Genomic DNA, 21,647 nt, shown 5'->3' with positions numbered 1-21,647 from the left:
CTGAACAAACATTGAGGTTACAAGCATTTCCAAAATTATCTTTTTATAAAGCATTGATTTGCATTGATTTCATCTCTGTATGTTCTTGTCTTTGTGATTTGCTAAAACTTGTCTCATTGCTATGTGAAATTGATAAAATGACAAGGTTTCCCATAAAGTGTCTGTCATGTTTAAGAATACCACCAACTGTCCTTCTCCATGATTAAATGGTTAGCGTGCTGGCCTTTGGTCACAGGGATCCCGGGTTCGATTACCAGCAGGGTCAGGAATTTTTAACCATAATTGGTTAATTCCACTGACATGGGAGCTGGGTGTATGTGTTGTCTTCATCATCATTTCATCCTCATTACAATGTGTAGGTCGCCTACAGGCATAAAATCAAAAGACCTTCACCTGGCAAGACGAACTTGTCCTTGGACACTCCCGGCACTAAAAGCCATAGGCCATTTCATTTTTAGCATTAACTGATTTCATTTCCCCTGGACTAATGTCCACCGAACATTAGTTCTCTCCAGCTGTCAACAGAACCAAGGGAAAGTGTGGATTTTTAAACAGTACAAGAATACTAAACCTGCTCTCAAAATCAAGAGTTCGATCTCAGTGGGAAGAAGGATGAAAAATCAAGAGTCTATTGCTTACATCAGGGGAGTTGGCATGTCTGTGATTCGGTATGAAATTTTTCACTAACGATTATGATTATGATTATGATTACAGATATTCAGTGAGAAACCACAGAATTTTTCTGATTTAATTGCTTTAAGTTTGAAATATTCCACACAAGGCAGAAAGTATGTAACAACATTTCTCCTACCAGGTGGTCAAAATGAACCTAGTTGATCTATCAGCAAAACTTATGTTGGCCAACTTTGAGCCAGAAATCAGACTGGAAGTCTTTAACTCATAAAGCCAAATAGGTTACAAGACAAAGACAAAATATCTTACCTGTGACTCTGTAGATGGGTTTGTCAGCCAAGGTATCTGAGCAGTTACATGGTTTATTCCAAGACATCATTTTAGTTACATCACAAAGGCGTCTGTGAACTCTTGCATCTGTTGTAGCAGCTGCAGTTCCTTCCTGGAAGGTGCAGTCATCAGGACGAAGCTCAGCAACCTCAGGACTGCAAAGACGCCATTCGTGAAGAAAGACGCAGTTACACAGACCCAGGAAAAATTCATTTTTCCTGAAGGAGTTGTAGCCTCCATTTCCCGGACCACTTCGCAGTTCTAAAAACAACTGCATGCACATTAATTAATTTATAATATAATAAGCTATCAGACATTCTATGTTAGAAAGTAATACCATGGTTAAATTTGATCATGCTACATGCGATGATACCATTCTCTACTACTAGATAATAAACACAGGAAGACCAGTCCAGTGTTGTTTTTTCTCTCATATTTCAGTGGAACAAGTCATCAATATCAATATTCTGAATGTCAAGTAACTTCCGTACTACACAATATTCATGAATATGAAATTGATTTCCAAACTATGCGATTATTCTGGATAGTTTTTGAACAATGGAAAGACCAAACAGAAAAGGAATGGAACTCAACATATAAGTTTCATAGCTCAGAGAACATTGAACAGAAAAGTGTTGTAAAGACAGAATCAAGTATTAAACTGGATAATCATGATACAGTTCACAATCTATTCACTGATACCTCAGAACATACCGCTCAGTTAGGCAGTTTGTCCCAGCCCAAAGTTTTCATCATTTTCCTAACAGTACTCTTTTCTCGAAATCATGCAGAAAAATTGTGCTGCTTTCCTTTTAATCTCCTCCAGTTCTCATATTAAGTAATCCTGGCGAGCGACCCATTCACTGAACTTCTTACAAAATTGTACAAAAAAATATTTTAATCCTCCTGGTCAATACTACATATTTTTTACGTCCAATTAAGATGAAAATTCACACATAAATAAACATGTTTCGACCTGCCATTGGGTCATCCTCAGTAAGACATGTATGATGTATTATAAAACAAATGAGACACACAAAATGAAATGTTAGTTAGAAAGATTTTTAAAAAGCATATTGAAAGTTTAAAAAACTGTGAAATGTTGATCATTAAAACAGTCTTGAACTGGAAGACTTTCTGCTTCAATGCTTTTTGTTATCCTTTGGTGTGGATCAACTGGTATCTGTAGACTGATGGCTTAGTTTTTGTGTTCCGACATGGGCTGATGTACATAAGCATTATTGAAGTTGAACTGTCTGATTTTAGTCTGTAAAATGGATAATACAAATTGAATTAAGGTTGAAAAGTAATGACTAAGAGGAATAACATTTACATTAAGTTATAAAGAACGAAAATTAACTTACGCTACGTGGCCCGCTTGTATCAACCGTGTTCAAATCAAATCAAATCAAATCAAATCAAAATCTCTTTATTTGCAAATGAGGTGTCTACCTCGGTGGCAAATGGTACACTAAAATACATTATTGTCAAGCACTAAATTTTAAATTAACAGGAGACGAAGAAAATTTTCCTAGAATACAATATTATACAATTTACGCTAATAATTTTTTCTATTAAACACACACATCATCCTTAATAAATTTATATTGTTTACAAAATTCTACTTATAATATCTTACAAAGATAGTCAACTCAGATACAGTACGGTATGTGAAATTACTTCTAATAATACTATACAACTGGTATAAGATTAAAATTAACATTGAATTTAATTACATATTTATATTTTACCAATTTTGGAACCTAAGTAGCATAACGACCTGCTGCGTCTTAACCAGAGCCCCTTTTGCCACCACTTTTCAGAGTTCCTGAAGGGCCTTCACAGCTACCGTAGCGGTCCCAGGGCCCTCGAAGTCCCCACTGTACTTCACCCCTACAGGCAGTCCCCTACTTGGGCTGTCCAAACACCTTAGACCAGGGGATGGAATTAATTTAATAACACACATTTATTATTTACAATATCCTGCACTGGTCGAATGCCCTCTAACATTTAATTTATTATCTCTGTTGTTGTTTATTCTCTTCTTGAATATCTGTACAGATTTTGGAAAAGGATCAAACACTACCCCTGGTAAACTGTTCCACTCCTTCACGCCCTTCCCAATGAAAGAAAATTTACCCCAATCGCTTCTGCTAAAATTCCTTCTAATTTTGTACTTGTGGTCAGTTCTACCAATATAATTATTTTCCAACCGAAGCCTCTCACGGATATCTCCCCATGCTTCTTCTCCTGTATAGGCTCTATATAATCCTATAAGTCTACTTTTCTCCCTTCTCTTACTTAAAGTTTCCCACCCAAGTTCCTTTAACATTTCTGATACACTAATCTTTCTCCTGAAATCCCCTGTTACAAACCTTGCTGCTTTCCTCTGCACACCATCTAGTTCTTTTATTAGGTATTCTTGGTGAGGATCCCAAACACTGTTTGCATATTCCAATAATGGACGAACCATACTTAAGTAACTTTTTTCTTTTAATTCTTTGTTGCATCCTTTAAGTAGCATTATGACATGTAACGATCTGTATGCTTTCCCAACAACGTCATCAACATGACCCTTCCAGTGCAAATTACTTTCAAATCTCACACCTAAGTATTTGCACTTGCCATCTTTTGGGATAACTACCTCATCCAAAGTATATTCAAATTCAGTTTTAAAGCTCCTGTTTGTAAATGTTGTAACAGTTGATTTGCCTCCATTAATCTTCATATTATTTTCTTCAACCCATTCCTGGATACTGTCACGGTCCCTTTGTAATTCTGAACAATCCTCAATGTTATTTATTTCCCTATAAACAATTATGTCATCTGCAAACAATCTTATTTTCGATGTTATATTGTTCCCTAAGTCATTTGCGTATATTAAGAAAAGTAACGGACCGATTATACTACCCTGTGCAATTCCCTTCCAGACTTTCTCTTCCTGTGATATATTATTTCCTACTTTGACTTTCTGAACCCTTGAATTTAGAAATGTTCTTATCCAACGTATAACCCTTATGTCCAATCCTATTCCCTCCAATTTCTTTAATAATATTCCATGTTCCACTCTATCAAAGGCTTTGGAAAGATCTATGGCTATGCAATCTAACTCGCCTCCTGAATCTAACTGATCTGATATGTCCTGCTGAAATCCCACCAGTTGTGCCTCGCAAGAAAATTTCTTTCTAAATCCATACTGGCTCCTCATGAACCAATTTTTATCATCACATATCCCTCTGATGTACTTTGCTATTAAACTCTCCAGTATTTTACAAACTATACTGGTCAGGCTGATTGGTCTGTAGTTCACTGGTTTCCTTTTATAACCCTTTCCTTTATAAATTGGTATTATTATAGATTCCTTCCATTCCTTTGGTATCACACTATTATTTATGACATAGTCAAAGAGAAATTTTAAATAAGGCACTATATACCACCCCATTGTCTTTAATACCTCCCCAGTAATTTGATCACTTCCAGCTGCTTTTCCTTGCTGAAGCAGTTGGATTTCTCTGAAAATATCTTCATTTGTGAATGAGAAGCTTCTTGTTTCCCTCTGTGTCTCTCCCTCTCTATCTTCTGTTACGGTTTCCAAGTCCTGACAATCTTCTACTGAATCTCGGAATTCCCTACTAAAGAGGTTTGCTTTCTCAGTATCTGTTAAATAGTGTTCACCCCCTTCTCCCACCATTGTAGGAATTTGGATTCCTTTTCCTTTTTGATTCCTAATATATGAATACAGCTTTTTCCATTTCCCTTTGTGGTCATTACCCTCTTGAAGAATGCCATTCATATAATTCTCTTTTGCTTCCTTTTTCACTCTATTCAGTTCCCTCATTAGTTGTTTTCTAGTTTCTCTATTCTCCCTACCTTCTTTGATTTTCCTGTTTACTATTCTACATTTTCTTTTTAATTTTCTTATTTCCCTTGTGTAATAAACAGGGTCTGAGGTCATTTTACCCTTCTTAACAGGTACAAATCTCTTCTCTCCTTCCCAAATTATTCCTTTAAATTTAGCCCAAAGTGTATCCACATTTTTCCCTTCACTTATCCAACAACTGAATTGTGATTTAAGGTAAGTCCCAAATTCATCAACTTTAGTTTTTCTGTATAATTTCTTGTCTTTTGTGACCCTCTTATTAAGCATTTTTGGTACGAGTCCTACATCCATTATTACAGCCTTATGGTCACCTATTCCTTCAATTACCTCAGTTTTATCAACAATTTCCCATGGTTTAACCAAGAATACATCTAGCAAGTTATTGAGACGAGTTGGTTCTTGTACTACTTGTGTAAATCCTCCCTCCCAAATTAACTTATTTGCCAGTTTCTGTTCATGGGCTTCACTTGCAGCTCCATTCCATTCAACTTCAGGCAAGTTTAGATCTCCCCCAATTATTACCGTATCATTATTGTTTTTATGAGTATAATCTATTGTTGTTGTTTGAGTCATCAGTCCATAGACTGGTTTGATGCAGCCCTCCATGCCACCCTATCCTGTGCTAACCTTTTCATTTCTACGTAACTATTGCATCCTACATCTGCTCTAATCTGTTTGTCATATTCATACCTTGGTCTACCCCTACCGTTCTTGCCACCTACACTTCCTTCAAAAACCAACTGAACAAGTCCTGGGTGTCTTAAGATGTGTCCTATCATTCTATCTCTTCTTCTCGTCAAATTTAGCCAAATCGATCTCCTCTCACCAATTCGATTCAGTATCACTTCATTCGTGATTCGATCTATCCATCTCACCTTCAGCATTCTTCTGTAACACCACATTTCAAAAGCTTCTATTCTCTTTCTTTCTGAGCTAGTTATCGTCCATGTTTCACTTCCATACAATGCCACACTCCACACAAAAGTCTTCAAAAACATCCTTCTAATTCCGATATCGATGTTTGAAGTGAGCAAATTTCTTTTCTTAAGAAAGCTTTTCCTTGCTTGTGCTAGTCTGCATTTTATGTCCTCCTTACTTCTGCCATCGTTGGTTATTTTACTACCCAAGTAACAATATTCATCTACTTCCTTTAAGACTTCGTTTCCTAATCTAATATTTCCTACATCACCTGCCTTCGTTCGACTGCACTCCATTACTTTTGTTTTGGACTTATTTATTTTCATCTTGTACTCCTTACCTAAGACTTCATCCATACCACTCAGCAACTTCTCGAGATCTTCTGCAGTCTAAGATAAAATAACAACATCATCCGCAAATCTCAAGGTTTTGATTTCCTCTCCTTGGACTGTGATTCCCTTTCCAAATTTCTCTTTGATTTCCTTTACTGCCTGTTCTATGTAAACATTGAAAAGGAGAGGGGACAAACTGCAGCCTTGCCTCACTCCTTTCTGGATTGCTGCTTCTTTTTCAAAGCCCTCGATTCTTATCACTGCAGACTGATTTTTATACAGGTTGTAGATAATTCTTCGTTCTCGGTATCTGATCCCTATCATCTTCAGAATCATAAATAGCCTGGTCCAATCAACATTATCGAATGCCTTTTCTAGATCTACGAATGCCATGTACGTGGGCTTGTCCTTCTTGATTCGATCCTCTAAGATCAGACGTAAAGTCAGGATTGCTTCACGTGTTCCTACATTTCTTCTGAAGCCAAATTGATCTTCCCCCAACTCAGCTTCAACTTGTTTTTCCATTCTTCTGTAAATAATACGTGTTAAAATTTTGCAGGCATGAGATACTAAACTAATAGTGCGGTAGTTTTCACACCTGTCAGCACCGGCTTTCTTGGGAATAGGTATAAGAACATTCTGCCGAAAATCGGATGGGACATCTCCTGTCACATACATCTTGCACACTAAATGAAATAACCTTACCATGCTGGTTTCTCCTAAGGCAGTCAGTAATTCAGAGGGAATATCATCAATTCCAGGTGCCTTGTTCCTATTTAGGTCACTCACAGCTCTGTCAAACTCTGACCTCAAAATTGGGTCTCCCATTTCATCAGCATCAACAGCCCCTTCATGTTCCAGAACGAAATTATCTACATCGTTACCTTGATACAACTGTTGGATATGCACCTGCCATCTTTCTGCTTTGTCTTCTTTCCCTAGAAGTGGCTTTCCATCTGAGCTCTTAATATTCATGCACCTAGATTTCCTTTCTCCAAAGGTTTCCTTGATTTTCCTGTATGCAGCATCTACCTTTCCCAGGACCATACAGCCTTCGACATCCTTGCACTTCTCCTTCAGCCATTCTTCCTTAGCTACCTTGCACTTTCTATCCACTTCATTCTTTAATCGCCTGTATTCTTTTCTGCCCTCTTCATTTCTAGCATTCTTGTATTTTCGTCGTTCATCAATCAGGTCTAGTATCTCCTGAGTTATCCACTGATTCTTAGTTGATCTTTTCTTCCTTCCTAACATTTCTTCAGCAGCCCTACTGACTTCATTTTTCATGACTCTCCACTCTTCCTCTACTGTGTTTCCTTCGGCCTTTTCATTTAGTCCTTGTGCAACATGTTCCTTGAAACAATCCATCACACTCTTTTCTTTCAACTTGTCTAGATCCCATCTTTTTGCATTCTTTCCTTTCTTCAATTTCTTCAACTTCAGATGGCATTTCATGACCAACAAGTTGTGGTCAGAGTCCACGTCTGCTCCTGGGAAAGTTTTGCAATCCAACACCTGGTTTCTGAATCTCTGCCTAATCATAATGAAGTCTATTTGATACCTTCCAGTGTCTCCAGGTCTCGTCCACGTATACAGCCGTCGTTTGTGGTGTTTGAACCAAGTATTGGCGAGGACTAAATTATGGTCAGTGCAGAATTCAACCAGCCGACTTCCTCTTTCATTCCTTTGTCCCAATCCAAATTCTCCTACTGTGCTACCTTCTCTTCCTTGGCCTACCACTGCGTTCCAGTCTCCCATCACAATTAGATTCTCGTCACCTTTGACATATTGTATTAAATCTTCTATCTTCTCATATATTCTTTCAAATTCTTCATCATCCGCTGAACTAGTAGGCATATAGACCTGCACTATTGTGGTGGGCATTGGTTTGGTGTCTATCTTGGCGACAATAATTCTTTCACTATGCTGGTCATAGTAGCTTATCCGCTGCCCTATTTTCTTATTCATTATTAAACCAACTCCTGCATTACCCCTGTTTGATTTCGTGTTGATAATTCGGTAGTCGCCTGACCAAAAATCCTGTTCTTCCTGCCAACGTACTTCACTTATACCAACTACATCTAACTTTAGCCTATCCATCTCCCTTTTCAGATTCTCTAACCTACCACAACGATTCAAACTTCTAACATTCCACGCTCCGACTCGCAGAATGTCAGTATCCATCTTCCTGATGATCGCCCCCTCTCGTGTAGTCCCCACCCGGAGATCCGAATGGGGGACTAGTTTACCTCCGGAATATTTTACCCGGGAGGAAGCCATCATCAGTACATCATTCATACAGAGAGAGCTGCATGTCCTCGGGAGGTGGTTACGGCTGTAGTTTCCCGTTGCTTTCAGCCGTGTAGCAGTATCAACACAGCTAAGCCATGATGAGTATTATTACAAGGCCGTATCAGTCAATCATCTAGACTGCCGCCCTTGCAACTACCGAAAGGCTGCTACCCCCCTTTCGATGAACCATTCGTTAGTCTGGTCTCTCAACAGATACCCATCCGATATGGTTGCACCTGCGGCTCGGCTATCTGCATCATTGGGACACGCAAGCCTCCCCACCGCGGCAAGGTCACATGGTTCGTAGAGGAGGTATAATCTATTATTTTCTCAAATATTTCCATATCTCTTTCCTCTCTTCCAGGCCTATATGTTCCTATAATTCTCACCTCCTTCATATTATCACAAACTAATTTTATCCCCAATATTTCATCCCTTTCATCAGTAAACCATTCATGCGAACAATAAGTTTCCTTCACCAGAATAAATACCCCTCCTCCTTTTTTATCTCCTCGGTCTCTACGATAGACTGTATACCCTTCTGGAAATACTTCTGTATTACCCACCCCTTCTCTCAACCACGATTCCACTCCTATCACCACATCCGTCTCATAAGATTCCATCAATGTACCGAATTTTAATTGTTTATTTACTACACTCTGACAATTTACCAAGAGCAATCTCAGACCTCCTTCCTCCCTAAAACTTGACTGTTGCAATTGGGTAACGTTTGACTCATGAGTTGAGAACTTCCCTGGAACCCAGATCCTTGTACATAGATCTTGATTTAAGGGTCTGGGTTTTCTGGTAAGTTTCCCTGTATGTGCCAGTTTAGTGGTATGGGTTTTCTTAAGTACCGATTAGTTTGCAAATCTCTGTTGATAATTGTAGCAATTTGTCTACAGAGAGTTGCTTTTCCATTACCATTTAGATGTAACCCATGTCTAGTGAACATTTGCCTGCCAAGACCTAAAGTATCTACTACATAGACATTTCTAAAACTCTTACATAATCTCTTGATTTTTATATTTACATCATGTACAGCTTTGTTCACACATGAGTCCTCTAAAAGGTCATACCTGGGTGGCACATTTACTACAATTACTTTTGAGTCAGGTAGTTTGGAAATCTTACCTCTGAGAGTCGTAATTAGTTCCTCACCTTCATTTGCAGCAATGTCATTTGTACCACTCACAATCACCACATAATTGTCCTTCTCTAACACAGATCCACAACTTGAAAGGACGTCTTCAGTTTTGGCACCTGGTTTTATTAGTCCTAAAACCTCAGTCTCTGGATTCTGCAGCTCATCCTTGATGCCTTCTGCCATACCCCACCCTTGACTGTCTGCGTAGAGATGAATCTTTGGCGATCTTGACTTTCGGTTGGTTTTCTTACCTCCACTGGATTTAAAATTATTTGGAAAACTTGGTGTGTCTTCTTCTGGAACTTGCTGCAATAACTGAAATCTATTTTGGCACTGCAAAGAGTTTTTTCCCGGTTTTAAGTTGTACGTAGTTTCTCCCATATGTTTAACATTAGGCCTAAAATGGCCACGCGTCACTTCCGTCCACGGCGATCTTTCTTCTCCAATGTCTTCTTTATCTTCCAGTTTCTTTATTCTGTCCTTTAAGCATTCATTTTCATGTTTCAGAGCGCATAAGTCCTCTTGTAGCACTCCTAAAATCTTAATTATAGTTTCGTAAGTCTCTCTTTCTTCTTGTTCTGCCTCACTATCAGTTTGTTTACACTCGGGACACAGCCACTCACTTTCTTCAATATCAGTCCTATTTACAATATTTGCACAACGAAAATGGTACCATTCATCACACTTATGACACAGAATCCAATTTTTAACTACTCTTCTGCATTTGCCACATTTTTCACTGCATCTTACACCATTATCTACTACGGATATCACAGACTCACACACAGTAGTCGCCATCTTGGAATGTTCTCTGATTATGGAGTCCAGCTTTCGAATGACTTCCTCCCGCTTGAAAAAAATTCTATAACGCAAACAAAAAGGTCCACTACTCAACATTTTAGAGAATTTTTACATCAGTATGGATCAATATAAGAACCCAGCAATTAACTTAAATGAGACAACTGAAAAAAGAACGTAATATGGGAAACTTTTATTCCGATCATTTGTAGTAAAAAACAGAAACATAAAAACTCACAATTATTACACTCTGTTTCAGTCACCGCCCACATTATTCAGCATACTCCTATTCTCCCACAAGCCTCACCCCATTTCCCCACTCCACTTCCTTGCAGCAACACGTCTTACGTCTCGAATGTGGGAGCAAGTCAGTCGAGAGCTGGACCCCATAATCAGAGAACATGGGTGATACAAGGGGGCCATGTAACGTAAGTTAATTTTCGTTCTTCATAACTTAATCTAAATGTTATTCCTGTTATTCACCACTTTTCAACCCTAATTTGATTTGTATTACCGATTTTACAGACTAAAATCAGAAGGTTCAACTTCAATAATGCTTATGTACATCAGCCCATGTCAGAACACAAAAACTAAGCCAACAGTATACAGATACCAGTTGATCCACACCAAAGGACAACAAAAAGCATTGAAGCAGAAAGACTTCCAGCTCAAGACTGTTTTAACGATCAACATTTCAAAGTATTTTTTAACTTTCATCATGGTTTTTAAAAATCTATCCAACTAACATTTTATTTTGTATGTCTAATATGATTTTTAATACATCATACATGTCGTGACCCCTAAGGATACAGCAGGCTGGGGACTTGGGTTTGGACTTTTCGGAGCTTAATCTTACAAATAACAAGATCACACACACACATGCGCTCCCACCCACGCATGCACGCGCGCGCGCGCGCGCGCACACACACACACACGCTCTCTCTCTCTTCCCTTCACCTGTATTAATTAGATAGGCACACATCATCTATTTACAAATTGTACAATTGAGAAACCTGAAAATCTTTGTACTGATACACTTATAGCTCTTCGTTAAATAGTCTCTCTCATAGTCCTTGACTATCCAGTTCATTTACCTCTGTAATTCAATAAGACCAAACCTTAAAAAACTTGGTGATTACTTAGCTTTTGATTGAAGATTCCTTCAATCATCTGCGTTGTCTTCTCTCTTGACTTCTTCTCTGCGCCCACAATACCGTAGTTGTGTTCAGTGATGCAATGTTTAGTTTAAGTGGATGTGTAACCCCGGGACTCGAACACAACACCCTCAAACTCCGTCTTAGATCAGAGTAGTCTTATCTCCCAACAGTTCTGACTACAAGGTTATGTTTACTGATAGGATAGGCTCGCTATGCTCGCTATGACACTCGGCCTTCCTGACAAACAGTTTGATGTTCGTGTCGTTGCAGCTCTAAGTCTTTGCACTAGCAGCCTGCTAACTATGTTGTACAAAGTGATTCCTTCACTGCCTCGCATAACCCATTACAATGTCTAGACCGTTTTGCCTAGCCATATTTTAACTGATTCTGCGGCTCACTGCTACCTACATAACCTACAAATTCTGTTCTATTCTGGCTCACAGCCACACACACATGTTACTTGTATGGAAGCTGGACAGTTTCTCTCCCTTGGTGACGTACACACATAATGTTCGCACGGTAGTCGGACAGATTCTCCCGGAACTTTCGAAGTATCATTCCCTATATCTTATGTTCGAAGCCTCTCGAAACTTTTCCCCTCTACTTCTCGAGAAGTAAGATGTTTTTAAGTCGGATTGGTTCATGAGTTCCTCCCACTAACTAATGGGGAGTGTCATGGAATTCCCTCGAACAATTCATTTCTTACTGTGTCAACAATCTATGCGATATTTGCTTCTATTCGCTTCTAGAAACACTTGCATAACTTTCTTTTGCATTTTCTATTTTACACTGATGTCGTGTAGCTGACTATTGCACAACATTACACCAGTTTGCTTCAAGTAAAACTTGTATGAAGTCTTATGTTTTGAATACTCTTAATTTTTCACTTAATAAAATTATCACTCAACATTTGAAACACTATAACTTCTTGCTACTGTTACATGATCATAAAAACTCTAGATCAATACTCAATTTCCTTGGCCTCGGAGGTCATGGATTTGAGACTCGCTCGAGTCTGTTCGCTCGGCACTGAGACATGAAAGGGGGCACGTTGCGACATGCAGTTGTGACACTTCCCTTGCCAGGGAAGAAATGTTTGCGTCCACTTGATGTGAACATTTCTGTCCACTCTCCTCAACCATTTCTGTCATCATATATTATTTTGTTTGGTAACACTTATTTACTGCGAGGAGTACCTTTTGATTTACAGTCTCATTTTCTCATGGGATCTTGTACTACGGGTTGTGTACACTGTAATACCAGTGACTATCTCTGAGGAATCATCTGAGATTTCCCTTTCATGAATACTCCCTCGACTCTCAACTGGTTGAGGTCTCTCAAAATGTACTATCAAATCATCATCTGATAACTTTGCTTTTAAATGATTTTTCGTTTACTATCTTCTGTTTAACACAAATCTTTGTGCAACATCCAGTAGTATGATCCCAATATTTTTTATGATATGTCCCAGCTAAACATGGGCAATATTTGCAACAGATTAATATGCTTAAAATCGCCACTAGAGTTACTATTGTCCAAATAATTATCTTATACACACTGAGACCTGAATTGACATCAACTTTCAACTCTTTCTCTTGATCCCTGATTGAGGTCTCCACTTCCTATACCTTTCTACCAGCATGTTTTAAATCATCTACATGTGTTAGGAGACTATGTAGCACATTTTCTTTTACATTTAAATCTTGTAATCTGATTTTAGAATTGAAATAATCACAACAGTCATACTCAAGAGGTATACTGGGTACTATATCCTTCCCATAATTAGTATTAACATTATTAATAGTTTTGATTCTAGTGTCTTACCCCAAAACTGTTCAAGGTTCATACAATATCAATATACCTGTACCATTTAATAATACATCACTAGTTTCTTTACAGACAACTGTTACCTTTACTGTTTTAGGAGGTAAATACAAATACTTATGTGTGTCTATAGGTAACCGTATTAACTCTGTTATGTGCACTACATTCTTTTTACAACTTTCGGGTATTGAATTAACACCTTCATACAACAAAATTACACATTCTTCTGTTCCATGAACCATTTTCATTATGAATTCTGATTTACACACTCTAGACATTTTAGTTACAAGTTTACAATTGTTTATTTGGTTTCTGCTTGGATAAGTATGGAATTGTTGTTCAGAGTCTATGAGCATAAAGTACTTTTATATTTGTACACTTACAAATTGATCCTTTTGATCTCTAACTGTAGTAGGAAAAGGAAGTATTTCATATAACTTAAAGATTTTCTTATCACTGAGCGACATTAACACAATGTACACTAGCATATCTTTGTTAATAAATGCTGTAAAATCCACAATCTTATAAATCAATTGTGCTTGAGTTGTAGCCAGCTCAAATGGTAGGGTCATTCCTAATGGAAACTGTTCTCGTGACTCCTTATATGCCTTTATTATCTCAACAGGGCTCAAAATTTGCATGTATATTATGCCTACTTGAGCATACATCATTCCAGTATCAACCACCTGATAATGTTCATATAGTTGCGATACAAGATTCTCTATCTTGATTAAGTGTCTGTTAACCGCTATCTCAATTTCTAACAGTGTAAATAACTGTGTTAACTGTCTTGTTTCATTCTGAAGAAAATTTTGAATGTATTCTAAATTCTGATTCAATTTTAGTTCATTGGCTGTCACATCATAAAAAGTACTATTCATAGATTGTAGTGTAGATCTGACCACTGCCATCTGTACTTTAGCTACTGTGAACATATATATCTGTTCTCTTTCTAAGTCAGATATTGTCCCTTTAAAAAAAATCCAAGTCGCACTGATCTAAAATACCGAATATAGTTTTTGACACAGTGCCAATGAAGCTAAATATCCCACATTTCTTACATTTCTCAGTACTCCGAGTAAACTGCTTAATTACTTCTTTTAATTCTTGTGTCTTCTGTAAACGATTAATCTCTAACTGTATGTCGCGGTGACAAGTGTGGTTTAATTCTTGTGGCAACTGATTATACAGTGTTTGTGTTTTCTGCATGTTCTGTTTAACAACTCGAAATACATCATTTAATTTACTTACATTCACATAAGTAACTAATTTCTAATCTACTGTGGATATAGCCACATCTCCCTGATCTTTAAACTATATCCCTGGGGTTTTCTCATATGGTAACACTTGAAAATCTAATGCTTGTTCCATGATAATTCCATATGTCATTAGGTGAATGACTGTTATGATCAAAACTACTTTCCATGCGAAAGTCTCCATCTCGCACCTCCAATGAAATGTCCTGCAACTGAAAAAATTTCCTGCTATACTCTGGGAGTTTGCATTTCCATATCAATACTTTATTACAGGAGTTGTAGTTGTGTATCAACTAACTATTCAGCAGACTGTTTGATGATAGAGCCATATCATCTTAAATTATGAACACTACAATAGTGATACAAGTTCTCCACATGTGAGATTAATAACACTGGATAATCTATCCTTTCATTAAATCTACACCTGCAAATTCGTCACATTCACATACAAATGATTTCTCTCTTACAACAGTTCCCTTTGTAAATCAAAAGTAGTTAAGATGCTTTTGTGGTTTGCTATAGAAAAAATCTGCTTCTCAAATCATCTTTCATCATCATTGCTTCTACTCTCAAAAGAAGTAAGTGAGGTCCTCACCGGAGGAAGGTAGTGAAATGCACGCTCATTTGAACTTGGAGTAGATAGGATTTGCCAACCTTGTGGCTACTGCAACCAATAGTACTGCACCTGCATTCAACTAATCAACTCAGCCACACATGTTCTTTTGGAAATGAAAAGAGTAAGAAGATATCTTGTCTCTATCTAGATAGACAGCATAAGAACAAGATGGAAAAGAAAGAATTCTTTTCTCGCCTGCTACGAGAGACAATACTAGCCGTGGCACTACTCTGTGTGTGTATTTGTCTTTCGCTCTACATCTCCAACTGTCTATATGTTGTTTGTGCCTGCCCGATGCCACAAAGGCAAATAGAATTACATCTTGTTTACTGCCAACATAAGGAATGGGCTCATTCATCGAAACATCTAACCATAGAGCAATGGGTGTGTTTTATTGCCTGGACTGAACTCACTAGGATGAACGTATTCACTCTCACTTTCTCTAGTCCACTTCTCTGCCAACAAACATCTGTAAGCTTTCACTATTGCTTATTCATAACATTTAAAGCAAAGTCATCTCCATACAGGCCATGAAGGCCCTTGGAGGAGTAGAAGGTAAAGGTTTCCACTATCCTTAACCTCGGCACTTGATGGGGTAGAGTGGTTAGCTCTGGACCCGGCCGCCTTTGCCCCCAGGAATTAACCTGGTACTCATTTTGGTGTAGGCTGAGTGAACCTCATGGCCATATGCACCTCCAAAAATGGAAATCTTGTTTCTTAAATTTTACGACTTCCTGGCGGGGATTCGAACCCATGTCCTTCCAGGCGAACCGAGCACGCCTTTACTGCCTCGACCAGGCAGCCCCTATTCATAACATGTGTTCTTTCATTTACAGGCATAACCTCTTCAAACTGTCTGAAGATCTGCAAGTGATGTATTGTAGGACACGTTTCATATTAGAGTTATAGCTTTCAACTATGTAAATGACACTAATATCTCTCCATCTTCTAGTGGCTTTCCTATATATAACATGAAAATATTGGGGATCGACCTACGATCTCCTAGAATTGCGAAGTTACATCTGTACTGTGGCCTCGTCTCACATAGCCGTTTCTGATGAGTTCATACAGATACACGCAACGTGCACTGCGTAATAAAATCCCTAGGCTCTTACTAAATATCCCTACGCACTTGTTACCAGAAGGAGCCAAATGATTCTCAACTTCTCAGCCCAACTCAAATGTATAATTTCAATCTACTTTTATATACTTTAATTATCTTCCCCTTGTTATTAATTCTCAAGAGACAGTTCACGCTTTCAACTTTCTCTACCACATATGGACCTCTGTACGGCTGGGAAAATTTGGAACTCCATCCTCGCCGTAATGTCTCATTCCTAAGCAGTATCTGATCACCCACTTGACAGGTTACTTCATGCTGCATTTTGGCATACCGCTGTTTCTCTTTATTTTGGATTAAGGTTTTCTGTGCAATCTCACAATTTTCTTGTAACCTACGGGTTAAGTTTTCTACCACATTTTGGTACTCGTAGGTTACCTCAGGTCTTTTCTGCAATATTCCTGGTATGTTCGCCTTCCGCCCGAATACTAACTCATACAGAGTGAAACCTGTGTTAGTGTGACGCAATGTATTATACACAGAAATGGCAGTGGATAGATATTCGACCCAATCATTCTGATATTTACATATGTAATGTCTCAAATATTCAGTGAGCGTTCTATGCACTCGTTCTATGCTACCATTAGATTGTGGCCTGAAAGCTGTCATATAAAATTTTTCTATCCTCAAAATTTTACACAATCTTTTAAAAGTTTGACTCATAAAATTACTACCCATATCAGTCAAAATAACACTTGGAATTCCAAATATGCTAATCACGTTCATTACTAAGGTCCTTGCTATGGTATCTGCTTCTTGATTAACCATTGGACTTGCTATTACATATTTAGACAACTGATCTTGACAGGTAAGTATCTATCTGTGTTATCTCTCGGTTACAGGAAGAGGTCTCATCACGTCTAACGCTACCTTCTCGAATTCTGTACTGGGTGTATCTGTAATGAACATTGGCGCCCTAATTTCTGGACCTACAATTTTATTCTTTTGACATGAAGGACATGAGCGTACAAAAGCTTCTACACCCTTCTTCATGTTCGGCCAGTGGTAAACATCTTTGATTCGCGCTAGAGTTCTGGTAATACCCTGATGACCACCAACAAGAGAATTATGCGCTTCCTGCAAGATAGCTAACTTCTCCTCTTTAGTTAGCTCCTTTGTTACAACATTAGGCAAGCTCTTCTCCCCATCAGACTCAACTTCCTCTGCTTTTGTGTCCTCAGAATTAGAGTCCTGAGCTAAATCCTCATTTCCTGACCTCTCTGCTCTCGCATCTCATTCCAACTATCGACCTTTCCTTGGTCACCTATCTGTTGGTGGGAATCTTGCCCTTCAGAATCTACCACTCTTACTGCCTTCTCGGGTTTCGTGGGGATCCTGCTTAATGCATCTGCATTCTTATATGTCTTCCCTGTCTTGTATACAATGGTGAAATCATACTCAGCTAGTTTGATTCTAAATTTCATTAACCTGGAAGAAGGGTCCTGTACAATGAATACCCATTTTAAAGGTTTATGGTCTGTGACCATGGTGAAGTGCTGTCCAAACAGGTACGGTCTAAAATACTTTATGCTCCAGACAATAGCAAGTAATTCCTTCTCGGTAACTGAGTAATTTCTTTCTGCCTTGTTTAAAGTTCTACTAGCGTATTCTATTGGCAAGTCCTTGCCTAACTCACCCTGTGAAAGAACTGCTCCTAAAGCTTCGCTACTGGAATCAGTAGTTAAGATAAATGGTCTCTCAAAATCTGGATATTGTAAGATGGGTATCTCTGTCAACTTCTGTTTCAAAGTACAGAAAGCTCTCTCCTGTTTATCTGTCCACACATAAGGGACATTATTCTTTAGAAGTTCATACAGAGGTTTTGCTATCTTACTATATTCAGGGATGAACCAATGTTAAAACCTACTCAAACCTAAAAAACCTTTCATCAGGCTGAGTGGCTCAGACGGTTAAGGCGCTGGCCTTTTAACCCCAACTTGGCAGGTTCGATCCTGGCTCAATCCAGTGGTATTTGAAGGTGCTCAAATACAACAGCCTCGTGTCGGTAGATTTACTGGCATGTAAAAGAACTCCTGCAGGACTAAATTCTGGCACCTCGGTGTCTCCAAGGACCATAAAAGTAGTTAGTGGGACGTAAAGCAAATAACATCATTATTATTTAAAAAATCCTTTCAACTGTTTAGTAGTTGTAGGCCTGGGAAATTTTCTCACTGCCTCAACCTTTCGCTCGACTGGCTGTCCCCGTTAGCAGTGATAATGTGACCTAGAAATGCTACTTCTGTTCTAAGGAATTCACATTTATCTCGCTGCAGCTTCAGCTGGCATTCCCTCAATCTCTGGAACACATCTTTAAGTCTCTGATTGTGTTCCTCAATAGAATTAGCGTACGGCAAGGTATCATCAAGGTAAATCACATATTTTACATCGATTAACCCGGACATTGCTACATTCATTAACCTCACGAATGTACTAGGAGCATTTTTCAAACCTATCGGCAATCGTAAGTACTCATAATGCTTACCTAAGGCGGAGAATGCCGTCTTCTCACGGCCTTCAGGTCTCAGTAATACTTGATGGTAGCCTGACGCTAAATCCAATGTTGAAAAGTAACGGGCCTTCCCTAGCGCATCTAACAACTCCAAAATTAATGGCAATGGATAAACAGAACCAATAGAAACAGAGTTCAAACCTCTATAATCTACTCTATACACACAAGATACTTCTGTTTCCCTGAGGCATCCATTCGCTTTGACACGAGCAACAGTGGAGCGCTCCAAGCTGAGGTACTAGGAATAATTATCTCATCTTCCAGCATTTTATCTATCTGCCATTGAACTTCGTCCTTCTGAGATTCGGGTACCCTATAGGGTCTCATGTTAATTGGAGGCTGATTTTCACTAATTCGAATTTCATGCTGTAATAAATCCATGTATATTAACTTATCACCCTCTAAATGAAATATGTCATTGTATGCAGCACATATAGCATACAATTGCTCCTTATCCTTCGGTGCTAAATGATCTATTCTTAATTGTTCTATTACTCTCTGTTCTAAGGATTTTTCACTAGCCTTTTGCACCTGAATCACCCGATTTACTTCCTTCGACTGCAGCCCCTCAGAGGATTCAATGGGCCCAAATTCTTGAATGCTAAACAACGGGCTCTCAAATTTACACTGACTGACAGAGCAAATGCAACACCAAGAAAGAGTGGTTCGAAAGGGATGAAAGTTGGGGAAAAAACAGAGACGGCACGGACGAATAATTGATGTTTATTTCAAACCGATATGCAGGTTACACAATGCGCACGGCATCAACTCAGTAGGATGTAGGACCACCGCGAGCGGGGATGCACGCAGAAACACGTCGAGGTACAGAGTCAATAAGAGTGTGGATGGTGTCCTGAGGGATGGTTCTCCATTCTCTGTCAACCATTTGCCACAGTTGGTCGTCCGTACGAGGCTGGGGCAGAGTTTACAAACGGCGTCCAATGAGATCCCACACGTGTTCGATTGGTGAGAGATCCAGAGAGTACGCTGGCCACGGAAGCATCTGTACACCTCGTAGAGCCTGTTGGGAGATGCGAGCAGTGTGTGGGCGGGCATTATCCTGCTGAAACAGAGCATTGGGCAGCCCCTGAAGGTACGGGAGTGCCACCGGCCGCAGCACATGCTGCACGTAGCGGTGGGCATTTAACGTGCCTTGAATACGCACTAGAGGTGACGTGGAATCATACGCAATAGCGCCCCAAACCATGATGCCGCGTTGTCTAGCGGTAGGGCGCTCCACAGTTACTGCCGGATTTGACCTTTCTCCACGCCGACGCCACACTCGTCTGCGGTGACTATCACTGACAGAACAGAAGCGTGACTCATCGGAGAACACGACGTTCCGCCATTCCCTCATCCAAGTCGCTCTAGCCCGGCACCATGCCAGGCGTGCACGTCTATGCTGTGGAGTCAATGGTAGTCTTCTGAGCGGACGCCGGGAGTGCAGGCCTCCTTCAACCAATCGACGGGAAATTGTTCTGGTCGATATTGGAACAGCCAGGGTGTCTTGCACATGCTGAAAAATGGCGGTTGACGTGGTGTGCGGGGCTGCCACCGCTTGGCGGCGGATGCGCCGATCCTCGCGTGCTGACGTCACTCGGGCTGCGCCTGGACCCCTCGCACGTGCCACATATCCTTGCGCCAACCATCTTCGCCACAGGCACTGTACCGTGGACACATCCCTATGGGTATCGGCTGCGATTTGACGAAGCGACCAACCTGCCCTTCTCAGCCCGATCACCATACCCCTCGTAAAGTCGTCTGTCTGCTGGAAATGCCTCCGTTGACGGCGGCCTGGCATTCTTAGCTATACACGTGTCCTGTGGCACACGACAACACGTTCTACAATGACTGTCGGCTGAGAAATCACAGTACGAAGTGGGCCATTCGCCAACGCCGTGTCCCATTTATCGTTCGCTACGTGCGCAGCACAGCGGCGCATTTCACATCATGAGCATACCTCAGTGACGTCAGTCTACCCTGCAATTGGCATAAAGTTCTGACCACTCCTTCTTGGTGTTGCATTTGCTCTGTCAGTCAGTGTAACTTCAGTCTCTCTCATGTTTAACATACTCACTAAAGCCTTACGATTACAAGCCCTCATTATACAGCTTGATATGTACACCCCTGGCAGAATTTCTTGCTTATCAATCACACCTTCTGCCTCTTCTTTGTCTGTTCTTACTTCGACAATCATCTCTGTCCTGGGTTTGAGACAGATGGTATGAACTCTAGCACTATTCTCTGTCATGTAATACTGGTTTCCCTTTACAATGGCATAGCCTTCCTTAAAGTTTATTATGCTATCTTTTAGTAAATTCCTGCCAATAATCCCATCACTATTACGATGTACATCCTCACCAATATGTAAAAATTAGCATTCAACTCTCCCACTGGGAGCCTTACTCTCCCTCTGAGTCTGATCTCTTCTGAATCTACACTCGTTAACTGTAAAACAGTCTGCCTGACAACCCTCAAATCAGGTGGCACAAACTGCCATTTTATGAGAGATACTTTGCTTCCAGTATCCAACACAAATTGAAGTAAATTCTCCTGTCCTGGTACACCAATTTCTATTCTGCCCTCTACAGTGTTTGGGATTTTACTATGAGGTACAAGTGCCCTACACACTTCCCGAACACTCATGCCCAACGAGAATCTTCTTAAAAAATCTCTACATAACCATCACGGCAATTTATAACACTTTCCTGTAACAGGTCTCTCCCTATTAGACCAACGACAGACAATCGAAACTTGTCTCCTACAACATAAAATTCGGGAGAGGAGTCTCCTATTTTCAAAATAACACTCCCTTTAGTACAAGAAGTTTGGCCA

General features: G+C 39.6%; 1 protein-coding gene across 1 annotated transcript in view; it reads right to left on the bottom strand.

The window, feature by feature from the left end:
• LOC136856730 (uncharacterized) overlaps positions 1-21,647 on the bottom strand; it is a 216,644-nt gene that overhangs the window by 163,702 nt on the left and 31,295 nt on the right. The window contains exon 2 of the mRNA XM_067134811.2: positions 943-1,234. Within this exon, the coding sequence (XP_066990912.2) occupies positions 943-1,012 (70 nt within the window). The 5' untranslated portion in view covers positions 1,013-1,234. The remainder of the gene's footprint in view (positions 1-942; positions 1,235-21,647) is intronic.

Source organism: Anabrus simplex, chromosome 1 (genome assembly GCF_040414725.1).
Source record: "Anabrus simplex isolate iqAnaSimp1 chromosome 1, ASM4041472v1, whole genome shotgun sequence".
NCBI lineage: Eukaryota > Metazoa > Arthropoda > Insecta > Orthoptera > Tettigoniidae > Anabrus > Anabrus simplex.
This window is presented reverse-complemented; position numbering and strand designations above follow the sequence as displayed.